Source organism: Mustela erminea, chromosome 5 (assembly GCF_009829155.1).
Source record: "Mustela erminea isolate mMusErm1 chromosome 5, mMusErm1.Pri, whole genome shotgun sequence".
Classification (NCBI taxonomy): domain Eukaryota; kingdom Metazoa; phylum Chordata; class Mammalia; order Carnivora; family Mustelidae; genus Mustela; species Mustela erminea.
This window is the reverse complement of record NC_045618.1, coordinates 132,163,966-132,184,236: the sequence shown is the minus strand read 5'-3', so window position 1 is coordinate 132,184,236 and position 20,271 is coordinate 132,163,966. Positions and strand designations below refer to the sequence as shown.

The following is a 20,271-nucleotide window of genomic DNA, read 5'->3' as shown; positions in this document are numbered from 1 at the left end:
TATTCCGTATTCAGGGCCCAGCAAGGTATCAGGTGTGCAAGTGTGTGTTGCACGGATGAGGCCCAAAAGTTCAGAAGCAACTCACACTTCATGTGGCGGTGGTTGGAAGCAGTCCGGGCTGATAGCATAGCAAAAGCACAGACTTAACAGGCTCCCCCGGCTCTGACCAGCCCTACCCTAATGTCTTTAATGGAAGCCACCACCCATCTTTGGGCTCACTGTGAGGAGGATTAGACTTAACTGTCCTGTCCCCCCCTCCCCGCCCCCCAGGTACCATGCCCCCCTTGTAAGACTTTCCCACAGATTCTAGGGCCCCCTGTTTGCCATCCCTTCCTCTCAGCTCAAAGCTGTGCAGGGCACAGGCTGGCATGCCCTTCACCATCACCCCCGCTTCGTACCCTCTAGGGGACCCCAAGCTCATGACTATCATGGAGCTTCTCTGAGGGAGCCTTCCACTCTCCTTCCAGCAGGGCTGCTCTGGTCGCATTCAGGAGGCAAGAACACCATAGGCAATGGCAGGCTTTATTAGGGGACGGGGTGGGGAGGTATGGGCAAGCCCCATGGAAAGCACACGCAGTCTGTTTCCCCCAGCCTGCCCTTTGCAGGAGTGGTCCCTACCCCTAGTTAGAGTCGGACCTTCACAGCCAGACTGAGGAAGTGTCTGGCGCCCCCTGGTGGTGATGGTGAGACACTGGAAGGAAGAGGTTGGGGGCAGAGGTCTGCTGAAATTTCCTTAGGTGCCACACCCCCGTGACAGGGTGAGCCCCCAGGGGAATCAGAGGGCCCCCACACCTAGGAGGGGACTTTCTTTGAGGTAACTACTTACCCCGGTTCCTCAGGGACCAGAAATATTTTTGGTTCTGGCTAAAAGCTTAGGCAATCATTCCATGTGTTTTGTGAAGTCACAGTGGACGATGAATTGAATGGACCCTCAAGACGAAAATGCAAAATGGTAAATAGGACAAATGCCTGAGAGGGGAATTGTAATGGGTACAAAGTGTGGTAGCGGCTCCAGCCTGGAGGCCCATGGGGCAGGCTCCCCTCTCCACTCTGGTGGGCTAGCTGGGGAAGGGAGCCCTTTACTCTGTTTTCAAAATGACGAAGGGGCACTAAGTGACTCCCTCTCCCCTTCCTTATCCTGATTTCCCTCTCCTGCCTGCCTTTGTTTTCCCATCGGAAAGCACGAAGGTAGGGGGCATGGTCAGGGTGGGGAGTGGATCGTCCTGTCCCCCCGCCTCGCCTCCTGCCCCCTGCAGCCGCCTCCCCGCTTTCCCAGCCCCCCAACCCGTGCAGGCAGAGCCTGGGAGTGGGAAGAGGCCCCCTAGGTGCACGGCTAACATGAGCAGGCTGGCCGGCCCTGGTCTGGGTCCGCTGAGCCAGTGGACCCGTATCCTCAGATGAGTCTCCAGAGATGTCCCACATGGGGCACAGGGCAGCTGCTGAGTCACGAGAGCTTGCAGTCCACTCAGCAGGCGGCCAGGAGCTCAGAGCTCAGGCTGGGGAAGGCACCTGTAACCCGGCAGGTCTGCGGTCAAGGGACAGAGAGCTGTTGGCTGGTGGGTGGAGAGCAGATGGGCGGAGGGGTCCGAGCTGCCCAGCCGGCTGAGCTCTCCTTGTCCCTCCCCCTCAGCAGTGACCAGAAAGGGTCTCCAGAGCTGGCTGGAGGTCGCCCAGGCCCTTCTGGGCAGTGGTGATGGTTACGACAACGCCCAAGAGTGGTGCTGAGCGGTGGCGGGGGGCAGCTGCCCTGCCTTCTTCGCCCAAGGGTCACTGATGAGATGGGCCTGCTCTGGGCGACAGGCAGAGGGGAGAGAAAATCCAGACTAGTCCAGCAGCTTCCATGACCCACTCTGGCCCCTCTTACCCCCCCAGTTTGCTCCACTGGGTACTGCTGAAAAAGGGGTGCGCCTTGAGCTTGTCTACACCGCCACCTCCGGCACCCAGGCGTCGGGCAGGATCGAACTGCAGCAGCTGTGGAAAAAGCCCAGTGGGCTTGACGGGCCTTCCCAGCCCCTTCGCTGAGGCCTGGGCTGATGTGGGGCGGGAGGCGGGGTGGGGGTCCTAGCCACCACTCCCGGCCCACGAAACCCCAGTGTTGTTGGGATAGCAGCATGGGCAGATTTGTTGTCCCCACTCCCCCCTGCAGCCGCATCAGACACAGCCCAGGGCTGTGCCCTCCCGGCTCCTGCCTTCCACCCTAGAGGCTGCTGCCTCTAGGCCAGCGTAGCTCACCTCGGTCAGGAGGGAGGCCGCGGGGCGGCTGAGCCATTCAGGCAGCTGAAGCTGTGTGTGGGGCTGGATTCCTGAGGGGTGGCTCTGCGACAGGGCCTGGGAGAGACAGGGACGGGGGTCAACCCCAGCAACGTCTGTCCGTGCCAGCGGCAGCCAGGCTTTACTCCCCTTGAGTCACGGCCCATGGGGACGAGGAGGAGGGAGGTGTCCTGCTCTGGAGTTACTTCCTGCCACGTGGCAGAAGATGCCTGACATCTCTTGTCCGTAATTTCCACCACAACCCTCAAAATAAGTTCTAGGACCTTCACTTTAAAGTCAAGAAGCAGGCTCAGGGAGGTAAAGGGATTTATGCCGACTTCAGGGTTTGAACCCAGGGCTCCCTGGCTCCAAGCCTGCCAGATGCATCCATCTTGGGTTGCATTCAGGGCAGGCATCTGTCAGGAACAATACCGGAACTTGTCTCCTTATGGAAAGAAAATCTCCACAGCAGGCCATGGAGTTCCACTGTCAGGGCCAAGGCAGGAGCTCCCTGTGCTCCAGAACCCTGCAGTCCTGGAGCACGGAGAGGACTCTCGGGGGTCAGGCAGAGCTGCAAGATGCAACCAGGAGCCCTGGGCTAGAGAGGCGGTGGGAGGCGGAGGGGAGAGAACCCCAGCCTTGGTGCTCTCAGAGACTCTTTAGCAGACACACTTCATCCACTCCCGCCATTTCCTGCTCAGCTGTAGTCTGGCCTTGCCTTTGCTGCTTGGCCTAACCAGCCCCCGTGTGATGCTGTGCTCACGGAGAAGCACAGAGGCAGAGCCCGCTGTCCTTCGGCCAAAACTGGACCTTATAGCCCAGACGGGCATGGGTGGGGAGAATGACGCCGTGGCCTTCCAGGGATGAAGGGTTGTGTCCAATCCCAGCCTCCCTCCAGAACACCCAGGTGTTCTCCGGAAACCCTCCCTGACTATCCTAACTCAACTCTCATTTACCTAAGTTGACGACTGTCCCACTAGCTCTAGCTGCTAGGGTGGCAGGTGCGCCCAATGTGCCCGTGACCTGGGCGGGAGCGGCTTCCCAGGGCTCTCAGGGCCTGTGGGGGCAGCTATGGGGGACGGGGAGGGGGAACAGCCAGGTCTTGGAAAACCAGGTACCCTCAGCCCTGACCCTGGCTGGCTGGACAAAACTGAGCCCATCCTGCAGTCGGGGACACCCCCCCAGAGCCCCACCCCCGGCCCAGCTACTCACGGTTCCCGTCAGCATTTCATAGAGCAGAGACCCGAAGCTCCACCAGTCACAGGCTTCCGTCAGCTCAGAAATGCCCCCCACCTCTGTGGCAATAAGAACACACGTGTCCCAGCCTCACCCAAGAGGGCTGGTCTCTCTACCCCTCCTCCCCAGACACGGCCCCTTCCCTCTGCCGGCTCCGCCCCACGGCTCCACCCACAGAGGCAGCCCCTCCTCCCCTCTTGCCTGGGGCGCTGTAGAGATTGTCCACGGCCTCCCTGCAGTAGTGGGGCTCCACCTCGGACCACTGGCCAAAATACGTGAGCCGGATGTGACCTTCTCAGCCAGCGTGCGTAGGGAGGACAAAAGGGAAGAAAACTTGTGTTTAGTCGTCCTGGAGCAGGTGGCATGGGGAAGGGGGACTCCAGGGCTTCCCCCGACAGGCTCCAAGCAGGAGCCAGTGGCTGCGCTGGGCAGAGCCTCCCTAGGTCCCCTAAGGCCCAGGGACAACCATATTCCTAGGAGCCGCTGCCCGGGACTCAGGCTCAACCTTGGCCGACTAGACTCGGCGGGGTCCCGTATGAAGAGGCCGGGGAGCGGCAGGGGAAGCAGACGGCCTCAGAGGTCCCTGGGACTTTGAGGACCTCTCCTCCTCAGTCTGGGGGCGGGGTGAGGACAACCTGATCCCTCCTCCTCCTTGGCCTGGGCGCCTACCTGCCTGGTCCAAGAGCAGGTTCCGGGGGTTGAGGTCTCGGCACAGCACCCCCTGCTGGTGCAGCGCCTCCAGGGCCAGCAGGGTCTCCGCCGCCCACTGCGCCACCTGCTCCTCCTTCACTCTCCAGGCGCCCCCGCCTGACCCTGGGCGGGCCCTAGCCGCTACGGGGCGGCTCGGACTCCTGCCTCGGCCACAGGCCCCCAGCACCCGGACGGCCCCCTGATGAACCCAAGGGAGCCCCCAAGAGGGCCTCACGTCCGAGCTCTGGCCAGGTCGCCGCCTGGCTTGGAGGTGCAGGCGGCCACTTGGGGCCTTCGGAAAGTCCGAGGGGCGGGAAGTATGGGTCCTGGCGGAGGGGTCGCCTTCAGCCTCGCTCTGGGGCATGACGGGCGGGGCCTCCCTGGCTGGGGGAAGTCTCCGGGAAGTCCGTGGAGGCTCCAGAAGGATTCTGTCCTGCAGGCGGGTGGGTTCCCGGGGGAGCAGTGCTGGGGTCTGGAGGCCGAGGGGTGGGGTGAGTGGAGCCTTCATCCTCTCTGGGCTGGAGCCAGATCTGCCCCCAGACTGTTGGGGCTGCTCCTGGGACAGCAGGTGCGACCAGAGAGTGCCTCCTGGGCCGTGTAGAGGAGCAGGGAGCATGGGGACAGGGGAGAAGAAGAGCATGGACCCCAGGTCCCCAACTCCTGCCTCCCCACTATCCACCGTGGTCCTCACCTGTGCCCCTCCCTCACCAGCCCGGAATGCCCTCTGTTCTCCCTCTGGCTCACCCAGAGGGGACCCGGCGTCACACGTTGGCACAAAACTGGCGCATAACCCCAAGGGAATTGTGAATTATTATTCCTACCCTTGGTTTGTGTGGTAGGTTCACCCGTGCTCAAAATATTATAATTTCTTTTTACTTTTTAGGGAGAACAGTAGGATGAAATTTAACCAAGTAAAACAGGCCAGGCATGGCCCTGCAGTGACTCTATGTCATGGCCCAAGGATATGTGCCTCATTTTAAAAAAACAAAACAAAACAAAACCACTGTGCTAGGGGTGATGGGTTCCACGGCCCCACTGCTGTCCTCACTACCTAGGAACCACCGTCCTGTGTGGCCACTCCAGAGAATGGGCGTCGACTGGAAAAATGAAAAGAGCCCAAACTGGAGGAAATGGTGACACAGGGGACATCTGCGTCAACGCCCTCTCCCAGCCCAGGACATGAAATTCCTCCTCAAGATGTCGCCTGCCCCAGCCGGGTCCCGCCGTCCTCCCCCAGGAAACCGGGTCCGCTGCCCGGCGCCGTGCCTCTAGCGCGTTACCCCCTCCTCGTGCTAGGCGTTTCCCGGGGATGAATGAGGCCATGCCCCAGCGCCGAGGTCCCCTCACCTGGCACGTGCTCCAGCTGCAGGAAGATGGAGTCCTCACTCACGAAGTAGCGGAGCAGCTTGGTCATGTAGGGGACACCGTGCGGGATGATGGTCAGTCGCTCCCGGTTCGCCACAGGACACCTGGACAGGCTCTGGGGAGAGGGCAGGCGGGTCAGCGCGGCCCAGACCAGATGGAGCCCTGCGAGGGGTCGTCCTAGCCTGGCTTTAGGGGCGAACAGATGATGGAAGTTAGAAGCCACCCCGGGGAGCAACCGCCTCCCTCCGGTTCCTGACCCGGGCCTCACCCCTGCTCCCACCATGGAATCCAGGCCCTCCACCCTCCGAAACAAGGAAGAGACAGTACGTGTGTCTGTCTGGGAGGCAGGGGACATGCTCAGCTTTTAGATTTGGAGAGAGCCTGGTCTCCAGATACTGGTTCTGGGCAGGAGGCTCCTCAGAGGGGTAGGCGTTTCCAAGAGCGGTGAGAAGCCCCGGGGGAATGCAGGATGGCAGGGGACTGAGTGGCACCTGCCTTTACCACGAAGGTCCCTCCGGTCACTGGGTCCTGGACCAGCTGCACCTGCCAAGGTCCAGGAGGCACCAGTCAAGGCACAGGCTAGTTCCTGGGGCTCCAGGGCCCAAGCCCCAGTCCCCCATTTCCTCCACCGAGGCCAACTCACTCCCAGGCAGGGAGGAGGGCAGGCTGCAGTGGGGTGGAGTGTGCTCCTGGCCCCCCACTGAGCTGACGTCAACCCTGCCCTGCTCACCCCCCTTCATTAGACCTGCGGCATTAGCTCTGGTGCCAGCCCTCCGGTCAGGCTGGGAGCCCGATCACAGGGTCTAACTTCCTGTCTCCCCACTCGGCTAGGAGCAATGTGAGAGCAGTGACTCCCCTGTCCAGCTCCGTATTCCCAGAGTCCTGCACGAAGCAGGGAGACCCCTCACCCGGGTGTGGTGCATCGTCCCTCCTGCTGGGTTTGAGGGTGTCCTGACTGGGCGGGACCTCAGAGCCAGTCACCTGTTCTGATCTCTGACAGGTGAAGCATCTAAGGCTCTGAGAGTGTGGCCCAAGGTCACTCATGGGCTGGGCTGTGCCTGGGCACACACAGGCTTGGCACGCTCATTTGGGCCCCTGCCCCTGCCTGCTCCTCCTCTTTTTTAAAATAATCTTTCTCTCTGGAGGCGTCTTTGGAGAACAGCCCCCTTCTGTTGCTTTTGGTCCGAGGCAGCAATATGCCAATGGCTGGGTCGGAGCCTTGTCTGGAGTTGGACCCTTGACCCGTCTCTGTGGTGGGCAGGGGTGGACCCCAGCCACAGGAGGGAGCAGGAGCATGCTGGGACAGGAAGGATGAAGATCTGGCTGGGGGAGGGGCATGTGGGGGCAAGCCCAGCACCCTGATGGCGTGCCTCCTTGGCTGGCTGCCTGCCCTGGAGGCACCCCCCCTTGGTGGCAGATGGGCCCCCCATTCCCCCGAAGCCAGGCCACTGGGCAGTCACAAAGGCTGCATCCTAGGCTTGGGGTGGGAAAGGAGCACTGCGTTTAAAACCTGGGCAAGTGAATTGATTTTCTCATCTACCAAACAGGAATTATAAATGCACACCTTCCCTCATTACTGGTTTGTTGAAGCCATACATAGAAAGGCCCTTTGTGGGGCGCCTGGGTGGCTCAGTGGGTTAAGCCGCTGCCTTCGGCTCAGGTCATGATCTCAGGGTCCTCAGATCGAGCCCCGCATCAGGCTCTCTGCTCCGCAGGGAGCCTAATTCCCTCTCTCTCTCTGCCTGCCTCTCTGCCTAATTGTGATCTCTCTCTGCCAAATAAATAAGTAAAATCTTAAAAAAAAAAAAAAAAAGAAAGGCCCTTTGTCAACCCACAGAATGGGAGAAGATACTTGCAAATGACACTACAAAGGGCTGATACCTAAGATCTATGAAGAACTCCTCAAACTCAACACACACAAAACAGATAATCACTTTGAAAAATGGGCAGAAGACACAAACAGACACTTCTCCAAAGAAGACATACAAATGGCTATCAGACACATGAAACAATGTTCATCATCATTAGCCATCAGGGAGATTCAAATCAAAACCACACTGAGATACCACCTTACACCAGTCAGACTAGCAAAGATTAACAAGGCAGGAAACAATGTGTGTTGGAGAGGATGTGGAGAAAGGGGAACCCTCCTACACTGTTGGTGGGAACACAAGTTGGTGCAGCCACTTCAGAAAACAATGTGATGATTCCTCAAGATATTAAAAATAGAGCTTCCCTATGACCCGGCAATTGCACTACTGGGTATTTACCCCAAAGATACAGATGCAGTGAAAAGAAGGGCCATCTGTACCCCAATGTTCATAGCAGCAATGGCCACAATCACCAAACTGTGGAAAGAGCCAAGATGCCCTTCAACACACGAATGGATAAAGAAGATGTGGTCCATATATACAATGGAGTATTACGCAGCCATCAGAAAGGATGAATACCCAACTTTTGTATCAACATGGATGGGACTGGAGGAGATTATGCTAAGAGAAATAAGTCAAGCAGAGAAAGTCAATTACCATATGGTTTCACTTGCTTGTGGAGCATAAGGAATAACACAGAGGACATTAGGAGAAGGAAAGGAAAAATGAACTGGGGGAATGAGAGAGGCAGACGAACCATGAGAGACTGTGGACTCCGAGAAACAAACTGAGGGTTCTGGAGGGGAGGGGGGTGGGGGGATGGGTGAGTCAGGTGGTGAGTATTAAGGAGGGCACGGATGGCACGGAGCACTGGGTGTGGTGCATAAACAATGAATCCTGAAACACTGCATCAAGAACTAATGATGTACTGTATGGGGACTAACAACACAATTAAAAAAAAAACAAAAGGCCCCTTGTGGGCACCTGGGTGGCTCAACCAGTTAAGTGTCTGCCTTCAGCTCAGGTCATGATCCCAGGGTCCTGGGGTTGAGTCCCTCGTCAGGCTCCCCCTGCTTCTCCCTCTCCCTCAGCCTGCTACACCCCCTGCTTATGTTCTCTCTCATTCACTTTCTGTCAAATAAATAAATAAAATCTTTAAAAAAAAAAAAAAAGTCCCTTTGTTCCTATAAAGGCCAGGAGAAGGCCAGTTACCACATTGGCCAAACTGCCTCAAAATGGGGTCATGGCCGTCCCTCCCTTAGGTCAGTAGGGGGAACCTCTTCCAGCAGACAAGTCTAACGGTGGCCTGCCCCTGCCTTGCCACATGCCCTCCCTCAATAATCTGTAGTGACTGTTCCTAACATTGTCGTAGGGAAGCCCCATGCTGGTAACAGAGCACTTACCCTGCACTAAATGCTTAATATAAATTACTTAATTTTAGCCCCACAGCCCTACAAGTTGTCATTAGTGACCCATTTTATTGATGAAGTTCAGGTTCAGAGAGATTATGTTACCTACAGTCCCACTGCTAAAAAGGAGGTAGAGGCAGGATCTGAATGCAGACAGGGCTGATCCCAGAGCCCTGGAGACCTAACTACAAGGGGGGCACAGCCGGGTGACCATGGCACCTGCCCTCCCCTCCGGGCCTCAACGCGCTCCCCAGTCAGTGTCCTTCCTGAGGCAGCAGTGACGCCTGCCTTCTGACCACTAGAGGGCTCTCCTCTAACAGCCAGAGATGGAACCCAGCCTGGTCCCAGCTCCTTGACCAAATTTGGGCAACGTTTGAAAAAGCAAGAAAGAAAATTCTGGGGTCATTTAGGAGAATCGAGTTTCCCACAAATACTGACACTCTGGATAATTCCCCGCTATCGCTTGCCAAATGGGATTCCCTACCACCTTGTCCTGGCCAAGGTCCTCTCAGAGAGAGTCCAAAAAACCAGCGGTGAAGGCTGGGGAAACCAGATTTAAAACTTGATCAGTATACCGGAACAAGTATGTTTAATTATATATATATACACACAAATATACATATGTATACATATATATATATATATTTTTTAAAGATTTTTATTTATTTGACAGACAAAGATCACAAGTAGGCAGAGAGAGAAAGAGGAGGAAGCAGGCTCCCCGCCGAGCAGAGAGCCCGATGCGGGTCTCAATCCAAGGACCCCGAGATCACGACCTGAGCTGAAGACAGAGGCCTCAACCCACTGAGCCACCCAGGCTCCCCATATATATATATATTTTTTTAAATACACACGCGCATGCGTACACACAGACCCCTATCTATTTAGAAAGAATTAGACTGGGTGGCTCAGTGGGTTAAGCCTCTGTCTTCGGCTCAGGTCATGATCCCAGGGTGCTGGGATCGAGCCCCGCATCGGGCTCTCTGCTCAACAGGAAGCCCACTTCCTCCTCTCTCTCTACCTGCCTCTCTGCCTACTTGTGATCTCTCTGTCCAATAAATAAATAAAAATCTTAAAAAAAAAAAAAAAAAGAATTAGACCAAAACATTAATAGCACTTATCTTAGAGCTAGGTAGGATGGTGTGGAATATATATACTGTTTTAAATTCCTCCCTCTTTCGTATATGAAAAGTGGAGGGGCATTTTCCCCTTCAAGTAAGCAAACAAAAAAATCCTTCTCTTTTGCTCAGTGCTATGGGGGACAGAGCACTAGCTATTCACTTTATCGTATGAACCTCCATTTCATTCTCTATAATATAGACCGTTATTAAAATGCAGCATTGCCCAAGGGCACCTGGGGGGGCTCAGTGAGTTGAGCATCTGCCTTCGGCTCAGGTCATAACCATGGGGTCCTGGAATCGAGCCCCGCATTGGGTTTCCTGCTCAGTGGGGAGCCTGCTTAGGTCCCTCCTCCCATCCCTGCGTGGGCGCACGCTCTCTCTCAAATAAATAAATCAATCTTGAAAAAAATAAAATGCAGCACTGTCCAATAGAGCATGAAAGAAACAGGATCTGCACAGTCCAACAGAGAAACCACGAACTGTACGAAAAGCTATCAAGCCCTTGAAACGTGGTTGGTGTGAATGAGAAGCAGAATATTCAATTTTAACTAATTTTCACTTCAATAGTCTTATGTGGCTAATGACTAGTGGACCGGGCTGCACAGTCTAGTGCTCTCTCCCTGGAGCAACTGGAGGGTTTAATGCAACAGTTTTGCAAATGAGAATGTGCCTTACTCATGTCAGATGAGTGTTGCTTTTTGGAAGGTAGAAGGTAGTTCTGGGCACCCCTTTTTCACCTTTTCATAAAGGGATTTTCTTTTTTTAAGATACCCACTGAGATCTTGGGACGCGGAACAATGAAAACTTCAGTGAAACACAGCAACCCTTTCTTTGAAAATGCCCAAAGTATCATAATCCCAGGAGGGCTCTCTCTCATGGAGCAACCAAGTCCAGAAGTTCCAGACAGATTCTCTGACTCCAAGGCCTACAGGAGCCTGGGACGGGTACCAAGGGGGAAGGGCAGGGACAGGAGCAAACCCGAGGACCGGTGTCCCATTAAAACCAGCAGCGCGCCTCCCCCCCGGCCCCCCCGCTCGACCCCTTGCTGCCACTCGAGAATGTGAGCCAGCATTTCCAGATCTTCCAATTTTGCAGGAGAAGCAGGCTATCTGGACTTCTATGTGAAACCTGCCAATTTTCAAATGTTGGTAAGGAATGATAATTTTTAAAAAACACCCCTGTGTTTGAGCCAAAATAACAAGAAGTGACTTGGATGGCCTTTTTCTTCCCCATGCCTGGGTTCTACATGAGGCTCAGCAAACACGTGGTGATATCTCTCAGGCCCCCCATGCTCCCTGAGAGCAAACCCCTGGGTATTCTAGCCAGGGACCTATCCAGTCCTGCCCCACCCCCCCTCACAGTTCCCAGCAACCCCCTCCCCCTGCTAGCACCTCCTTAGCCCCTAGGCATCCCTCTCCAGCCAGTTCACCTAACAACTGGGCATGGGTGAGGGGGGAACTCCAGGCTTCCTGAGCAGGCCCTTGGCCCCGCCCTGCACCCACCCCTCCACCCCCCCCTCCCCAGGGGCTGCTGGCCTGTGCTGCCCCCTCCTGCCAGGATCTGCCCCTGCAGCACATTCAGGCCTGGCTGCAAGGATCTGGGCCCCGGAGGGACCCTAACTTCTCTCCTAATTTGGGGACCGTGGTGTTCCTGACTTGGAAATGCCCCTGGAAAGGGAAGCAGGACCTCGGGAGGAGGTGTGCTGGGTGCCCCAGAAAGGGTAAGGGTAAGGAAAGAAAGACAATCTTAAAACAGAATGGTTGGGCTTGGCCTTAATGTGTGCTTTCCATACGCACAGGCCTCGGAATATTGGATTCTGAAAATGCTTTGCATATGCGTGTCCCGGGGTCAGACAGATTCGGGAAATTCTATCACAGGCCTCCTTCTCGGAAACGCACGGTATACATTTGCATCCCCAAACCTAGGCAAACTCCGATTATTAAAAAAACAAAGTCGGGTCACTGTAACTCCCTGTAACCCACACCGGTTGGACCTGGAAGCCCCCTGTCCACACCACCTATCGGTTCAGCAGGATCCCACGTGAGGAAAAGGTGGCGGCTGTCTCCTCCTGGCGGGTCTGCGGGAGCCACTGTGTTTGGCCAGGGCCCGCACAGCCCAGTGAGTGCCGTTGGAGGGAAGGCAGATGGAAGCCGGCCGGCCCTTGGCTGACAGACTGGGGCCCGTTCCAGACACCCAGGGAAGCAGCTGGAGCGCGGCTGGGGGACGGGAAGCCTGCACGCCTCCCCGCCCGCCCCTGTCGCTAGCATTTAGAACCATCAAACACGTATCAAATGTTTCAGCGTGTGCCAGGCCTTTCCCAAAAATTATTTCATTTTAGTTCCCACATGCCCCCTTGCGGGGGAGGACTCTTACCCGGCTTACAGATGAGGAAACCAACCGGGAGGTGAAGGGGTTTGCTGCAGCCACACTGGGCATGCAGCAGGCGGCCTCTATGGGCTCCCAGGCCCAGCAAAATCCCCCAAGGCGTGTTTAAATTACAGACTGCCTGGGCTCAGCCCTGGAAATTCTGACTCAACAGGCCCCGGGTGGGGCCCAGACATCTCTTTTTAGGAAGCTCCCCCAGGTGATGCCGATGAACAGCCAGTCTGCGAACCCCACAGCAACTGAGTAGCAACTATTCAGGTGTGGCCTGGGTTGGGGCAGAGGGCAACAGAGTACTAGCTCAGATCTCATCTGACCCAACTGTCTGGCCTTCTGGTTCTCCTGCTCTGACGAGTGTCCCACGTTCAGGTTGGAATGTCGGCCCCTATCCCCCTGCCTGCCCCACAGGAGGGAAAAGGGCCTCAGGCGGGGTCAGGATGAGGGTGGGCGGGGGAAGGGCAGGGGATGGGCAGAACTGCTGAGGCCCGTCTGGGTGCCGGGACCCTCTGCAGGACAGGCCTTAGGAGAGGAGTGTAAAATTCCACCACAGGAACTCCTCAGCCATACTCGGGGAGCGGGGGACGGGCGGGGGCTCTCCAGCAGGCCTGCAGCCCTGGGGTGCACAGGGAGAGTGGGTGGGGGCCTGTGGAGAAGCAGAAGGGGAGTGAGCGGGGCAGTATGTGCTGGCGGGGGGGCCCTGGGCACTGCCTTGCTGGTTTCTGTCTTGAATCTCTGAGGGAGTGGCTCCCTGAGCTCCAGGCCATGGAAAAGGGGCTGTTGCCTCTTCTGCTTCCCTTTTCCTCTCCAGGACCTGACTGATGTGTGCTGGGGGGAGAGGAGGGTGGGGAGCCCTGGACACAGCTGCTCTCCTCCCCTGGGCCCCGCTGACCCCTTGCCAGCCCCTTCTCCCCACCCACCACCCCGTCTGCCTACCCCGTCTCCTTCAGCACCAAAAGCGGGGCCGTCAGCTTACTCACCTTCTCGATGACCCCGACCACCCTGCAGCCCCTCAGCTGCTCCAGGGCAGAGCTCAGTGTGCGGATGGGCCGGAGCCTCAGCGTGCTGAAGCCCTGCAGAGGTGGGAGACAGACCCCAGACTCAGGGCCCAGCCTTCCTCAGGCACCGCTTCCACGCCAGGCCCTCCTCCAGCTGTCAGGACAGTAGGAGGCACGAGGGGGCAGACCTGAGGTCCCTGGAGCCCAGGCCTCATAGGGAGGGAGAAGCTGGCCCTGACTGGCAACGGGCCCACCCTGGCCCCGGGTGACCACACCGCCCTCTACACTCACCCCCGCCCCCCACCAACCCCGCTCCAAGACCCAGGGAGTCCTCAGCCTTCAGATCCCGTCTTAAAAGCCCCACCCAAAGGAGGCAGCCACTCCCAGGGGTGGGGAAATAACCCGGGCCCATGTGGGTCTCAGGCAACATGGCATGTGGCCCAGGCACCTGCTTTGGGGGAAAGCAGCCTAATAAGATGCAGAAGAGAAAACACAATTCCAACACTGTGGTGCATTTCTCGAAAAACCCCGAGTGTAAGTGGACCCACGTGGTTCAAACCCATTCAAGGGTCAGCTGTGCTCCCTGAGGCCGTTCAAACTTCACCAGACCGAGGAAACTTCGAGTGTGTACACATGGAGCTTGTGTACGAGCCATGCGTGAGAGTCTGGAGGGGTGTGTGTGTGTGTGTGTGCGCGCCCTCTGTGGGGGTGAGACTGGCCGGGAGATGATTCACTAAGTGTCTGAAAATGAAGGAACTAGCTGGGTGTGGGAGATTGGGGGAGCCAGCGGGATAGCAGGGGGACAGCCCTGTCCCTGCACGCAGCCCAAGATAGGAGGTGACAGCCTTCTGGCCTGTGGGGAGGCGGAGCTCAGCTCTCTCCCCACAGAGCCGCCAGGCCTTTGGGGAGCGGGTCTCCTCACCGTGCCAGGGCTGGCTCCCCCACCCAGGGTCTTCTGCAGGTGGCAGGTGAAGATCTCCTCGGCCCGCCGCAGGTACTTGGTAATTTTCAGCTTCACAGCCTCACATCGCTCCTTGTTGGGGTCGACTGTGGGTTAAGGGGGTCACCAGGATCCACCCTAGCCCCGGAGGGCTGGGGTTCCCACTCCCGCCGCCTGCCCTCTGCTCTCCAGCAGAGAGGGTGCCTGCTTCCGAGGCTGGTCTGCAGACCATGCCCCGACTCTGCGCCCCAGCCCTCCTCTGGGTGGGAGACACACCCTAGGGGAAGGAGCAGAGTGGGGATTTCCGTGTCCATTTACAGAGAAGGAGACAGAAGCTCCCAGAAAACACCCCTCTGCCGTCTCTGACACCCAGTGTGAAACGGCCGGAGTGGGGCCTGGGACTGGAAGAGGAACGAATTCACTGGGCAGTCCGAAGCCCCGGAGGTGGGGGGCTCTGTGGCAGGGGGGTGGGACCCGTGAAGCAGGGCCTGACTTCTACTGACACCTACCCCCGACCCCCACTGCCCTTAGGGGCACCTGGCCTCAGGACCAGCCTCTCCCCTGGAGAGACAGTGCCTCACTTTGCCCTGTACAGGCTGCACTCTCTTTCTTGGGAGCCCCAATGGTTCAAACCTCAGCTCTGCCAATGAGAGCTATGGAAACTGAAGCAAGTAATTTAACTGCCTGGTGCCTCAGTTTTCACATCTGGAAAATAGGAATAAAAGTAATTCCTCTATACGACAATCGACAACGCATAGAGTTACTCCCATTACTGGGAGGGAGGCCCTTAGACCAGGGTCTGGCATATAGGAACCGCTCGCACAGGCCAGCTATTAGTACCGTTCTTCCCAGAGGCCCTGCTCACTCAGCACAGACGAACGGAGGACAGGCTGAGCCCCAAGCCAACCCTTCTGCAGTGGCTCCCGCCCCTGGCTGGTCTGGCCCTCACCATGCACGCCGCGCAGCAGCACGTCCACGCCATTCTGGTAGTGGTTGAAGGCGGCCTCGTAGTCCTCACTGACATCACGTTCCAAGGCCAACCGGATCTGCGTGGCGGCGTCCACCAGGTAGTCACGCTTGGTCATGTCAGGGGCCCCAGGAGCCACCAGGTTGCGAATCTGCTCCAGGTACACGCGGGCCTGAGACCGAGCTCGAGAGCAAGGCTCAGGCTCCAGGCCAGGTCCCGGAGGGCACTCGCAGGCCACCAGGCTCATGGTTGCAGCCCTGTGCAGGTGACCTGAAATTTAAACAGACGCCCCAGGGAGGCCACGGCTGGGAACAACACCCCCATCTGTACCCTACTTTCCTCCGCTGGATGGGAGACTAATGTTCACCTCCAGGGGCTGGAGGGATCGAGCTGGTGCAGGGAACATCCCTTTACTGGGCACACCTTTTGTAAATGGTGATAATAGAATAAAAACATGCTCAGGGCTCCTCCTTTCAATTCAAATTCAGATCAACAGGTATTTCGTGAGCACTGGAGAGAGCTGAGGATATCTGTGATTCAGAACGTCCTTCCTGGGTTCTCACAGACAGACTGGTGTCTCGCACATAGTAAACATATGTTGACCACATGCCAAGGCTGTTCCTCACACTGTTCCCTCCATCCTGCCTGTTCTCCTGGTCATACTCCTCCTACAGGAATCTTATTATCCTTCAGGGTTCAGCTCAGTGGCACCTCCCTCTGAACAGGAGAGTTGCCCTGCTTTATTTCTATTTCCTTTGGTGCCGAGGTCAGCAAGTGAGGACCCCACCCCAGAGAGCCTGGCAGAGCATTAGGCACAAGGCCTGGCCTTAAACCTGTGGGCAGATAAACTGATGGAGGGACAGATTCTGGATGGAGGACAGGGCCAACCCTGCCCCAGGGAGGCAGCGGCACTATCCTCTTGGCTGGCTGAGTAAACCAGGAGGCCCCATGGCCTCCAAGGACCTGACAGCAGCTGCTCCCCAAGCAGTGTGACACAAGTGGCCAAAAGGAGAAGAGCAGTGGCTTCAGGAAAGGAAGGGACTCTGAGAGCGGCCAGCAGAGCTGCCTCCCCCACCCCAACCCAGCCTCAGTGGCACCTGTGCTCTCTAGGGCCCCACTGAGAAAGGCAGGGCCTGAACTTCCAAGACTAGGCCACCTCTGGCTCTGCGGAGAAAGGGACTCGATAGAGCAGGATGGGGTATGGGGCGGGGAGGGAAACCCGTATCTGCAAGCGGGGAGCTGAACCCTGTCCAGGATGCGGCCAGGGGATGGAGGGAGAGATGCCGCACCCTTCTTGCTCCGCCCAGCCCTCCCCCCACCCCGGGGACCAGCAGCTCTGAGGCCTGTGTAGGGGTGGGGTGGGCGTGGGGGTGCCAAGGCTGAGGGGCTGGGCTGCCCGAGTCAGGCCCCCTGGCCACCCCGCGGGGCTGGCTGTCGCGGGACAGGGCTGCCGGGCGGCGCCTGGACACGGGAAGCGGAGCGCCCAGCCCGCGAGTCCCGGCACGCAAGGTGCGCCACCCCGCGCGGGCGAGACCGAGGAAAGCGTGCTGGGCGCGTGAGAGGAGGGACGCCCTTGCCAGGAGGACCGGGCCCGGAGGAGGGGCCGGGCAAACCCCGTACCTGCCCGAGCCAGGAGCTCGGTCCGCGCGGCCGGACCTACCCCTGCCGCCACTGCCCCTTCACTCGTGCGGGAGACCGTGCGGCACCCGCGCCGCCTTGCGCCCTGCGGCCGGGTGCGGGGGTCTGGCCGGGTGCGGCCTGCCCATTGGCTGCGGATGAGCTCATCCCCCGGCGTTAGAATAAACCGCCAATCAGCACCCGGCTCCGCTTCTGCGGCTCTTAAAGCCCCAGCATCCGCGAAGCCGCACCTGGGAGAGGGAGTGGGGTGGGCGAGAGGGGGTTGGTATCCGTAATGACCGGGAGAGCCTGCTTCAGAAATCTAAGCCAACTAGGGGAGCAGGGATGGTTCAGTCGGGGGAGCTGGGACTCTTGGTTTCAGCTCAGGTCATGCTCTCTTGGTCCTGATCGAGCTCTGGGAGGGCCCTACGCTCAGCGAAGAGTCTGCTTGAGATTCTCTCTCTCCCTCTCCCCCTCCCCATTCTCTCTGTCTCTCTCTCAAAATAAATAAATTTTAAAAAGAAAGAAAGAAAGAAATCTAGGCCGACTCGAAAACATGCATGCCGCTTCTGGGACTTTTCTCATTATTTCATCCTCTCATTCAACTATTTAATACTTTTGTACTGAGACATGACTATGCAGGAGGAAGGAGATGCTGAGACCCAGCGCTGGAACAGACAGCCTCTGCTCACGTCTTCAGGGGTTTACAGTCTAGGGAGGGATCTAGGGATTAAAGAACCACAGAATACAGTTGATATTTCCTTCCAGTTGGGATCAGATCTGTGTGAGAGGAGCACCACAGGGCCTATGAGACTCACAACAAGGGGAATGACCTGGTCTGGGGGGTCAGAAGGCTTTCCAGAGGAAGTGATAACCGAAGTGGGCATACAACCCTTACTAGCACCCCAGTGCTGCACTCCTGCTGTCCTTAGTGCACTGTGTCTTCCCTGGATACATTAACATAATCCCCTTTCCTAAAACCCAATGCCTCCTCCACTATCGTCACTCCCAGCCAGAGACACACTTCCTTCTTCCCTTGAAAACACGGGAGCTCTCTTCTTCTGTTTGCTATCTGCCTGCCAGCCAGGTCTGCACCCACACAATGCCTGCCCACCTCTTCCCACAGATGACCTGTCTGTGACCCATCAAAGGCCAGACTTCCACTTGGGATCCGCCCTATCCCATCACCTGCTCAAGAAAACTTCTCCAGCAATTCTCCCCTCTCTGTTCTGCATCATTACTTTTTGACTCCCACTGGATTGTTCTCGTCTGATACAAGCATAATGCCGATTCTCCCATTTTAAAAGCAGAGCAGGAAAACAAAACAAAACAAAACCACTCTTGGCTTCCCTTCTCCCACTATCTACCACCCTAGGTTTGTAGCAAAGCTCCTTGAAAGAGAGGTCTTTGCTCACCGTCTCCAGTTTCTCTTCTCCTCTTCTTGAACCTGCTCTGATGAGGCTTTCTTCTTCAGCATTCCTCTGAAATTGTTCTTGGTCCAGGCACTGGGGTGGCTCAGTCACTTAAGTGGCTGACTCTTGATTTGGGCTCCCGCCATGATCTCAGGGTCATGAGATTGAGCCTTGTGTGGGGCTCCAAGTGGGGCTCCACGCCAGTCATGGAGTCTGCTTAAAATTCTCTCCCTCTGCCCTCCCCCATCCCGCCACTTACTCTCTCTCTCAAAAAAAAGGGGGGGGGGATGCCTGTGCCTGGGTGGCTCAGTCTGTTGAGCACTAGACTCTTGGTTTCAGCTCAGGTCATGATCTCATGGGTTGTAGGATTGAGCCCCACATCAGGCTCCACATTCAGGGGGGAGTTGGCTTGAGATTCTCTCCCTTTCCCTCTGCCCCTCCCCTGCTCTCACACATGCACACTCTTTCTCTCTCCCAGATAAAATAAATAAATAAAATCTTTTACAAAATGAAATTGCTCTTGGTTAAGTTACCAATGACCTCCTGGTTGCCAAACCCAATGGTCATTTCTTGGTCCTCTCTTTCCTCTCAGAAGCATCCAACCCAGGTGATCATGCCTTTCTCTCCAGGCTTCTGGACTCCATACTCTCATGGTTGCCCCCTGTCTCACTGGCAGCCCCTTCTTCATCTCCTTTGATGTTTCCTCTCCTCCTCTCCAGTTTCTGAATGTTAGAGTGGCCCAGGGTTCGGCCCTTGGTGTTTTTCTTCCCTCTATCCTTCCTCTCTTTTTTTTTTTTTTTTTAAAGATTTTATTTATTTGTCATAGAAAGAGAAGCGAGAGCAAGCACAGGCAGACAGAGTGGAAGGCAGAGTCAGAGGGAGAAGCAGGCTCCCTGCGGAGCAAGGAGCCCGATGTGGGATTCGATCCCAGGACGCTGGGATCATGACCTGAGCCAAAGGCAGCTGCTTAACCAACTGAGCCACCCAGGCGTCCCTATCCTTCCTCTCTTAATGAAGATTGCATGTAATCTTGTGATTTTAAACAGCATATTCTATATGCTGATGGTTCTGTATATCTATTTACAGATATCTTCTATCTTCTGTATCTCTTAGCCTTCCCCTGTCTACCAGACTTAAATACTTAATAGCCTAATAAAACATCTCTAATTCAACAAGTCCAGAACTAAAGGTTTAAAACACAGCCTACAGAATTGGAGAAAACATTTGTAAATCACTTATCTGATAAGGGTCTAACATCCAGAACATAACAAGAACTCGTACTATTCAATAAAATGACAAATAACCCAATTTAGAATAGGCAAAGAATTTGAGTAAACACTTCTTCAGAGAAGATATACAAATGGCCAATAAGCCCTTGAGAAGATACTCAGTATGGTTAGTCATTAGGGGAATACAAATTAAATAAATACAAATTAAAACCACAATGCAATATGACTTCACATCCACTAGGATGGCTATGATAAAAAAAGATAGACAATAGCAAGTGTTGGCAAGGACCTGGGGAAGTTGGAACTATGACCCATTGCTGGTCAGAGTGTAAAATGGTGCAGCTTCTTTGGAAAGCAATTTGAAAGTTCTTCACAAAGGGTTACCATATGACCAAGCAATCCACTAGTGGCTTTCTCTAAACTCCAGAAAACTGGGGCGCCTGGGTGGTTTAGTGGGTTAAGCCTCTGCCTTCGGCTCAGGTCATAGTCTCAGGGTCCTGGGATCAAGCCCTCATCGGGCTCTCTGCTCAGTGGGGAGCCTGCTTCCCCCTCTCTCTCTGCCTGCCTCCCTGCCTACTTGTGGTCTCTGTCTGTCAAATAAATAAATAAAATCTTTAAAAAAAAATAAGCTCCAGAAAACTAAATACATATGTCCACATAAAAACTTACACATGAATGTTTATAATGACATTATTCATAATAGTTAGAAAGTGGAAATAATATAAACATCCATCAATGATGAATAGATAAATAAAATTAGCATATCCATATAATGGAATGTTATTTG

General features: G+C 55.9%; 1 protein-coding gene across 5 annotated transcripts; it reads right to left on the bottom strand.

Annotated features, from left to right (window-relative positions):
• Positions 1-510: 510 nt before the first annotated feature.
• On the bottom strand, positions 511-16,973 carry RPS6KL1 (ribosomal protein S6 kinase like 1). 5 transcript variants are annotated; one of them, XR_004286150.1, is made up of 13 exons: positions 16,847-16,973; positions 15,209-15,496; positions 14,242-14,366; positions 13,302-13,394; positions 6,037-6,084; positions 5,524-5,656; positions 4,156-4,764; positions 3,688-3,777; positions 3,463-3,545; positions 2,233-2,328; positions 1,865-1,971; positions 827-969; positions 511-691 (listed from the first exon to the last, which is right to left on the bottom strand). XR_004286150.1 is itself a non-coding variant. In XM_032344913.1 (12 exons), the coding sequence occupies exons 2-12, from the start codon at positions 15,471-15,473 to the stop codon at positions 903-905; spliced, it is 1,716 nt and encodes a 571-aa protein (XP_032200804.1). In that variant the 5' UTR covers positions 15,474-15,496; positions 16,847-16,973; the 3' UTR covers positions 511-902. The 5 variants fall into 5 exon arrangements, 4 of the variants coding, with proteins under 4 accessions (XP_032200804.1, XP_032200807.1, XP_032200806.1 ...); XM_032344913.1 differs by having other exon boundaries at positions 511-969; XM_032344916.1 differs by having other exon boundaries at positions 511-1,422; positions 1,871-1,971.
• Between the last annotated feature and the right edge of the window lie 3,298 nt (positions 16,974-20,271).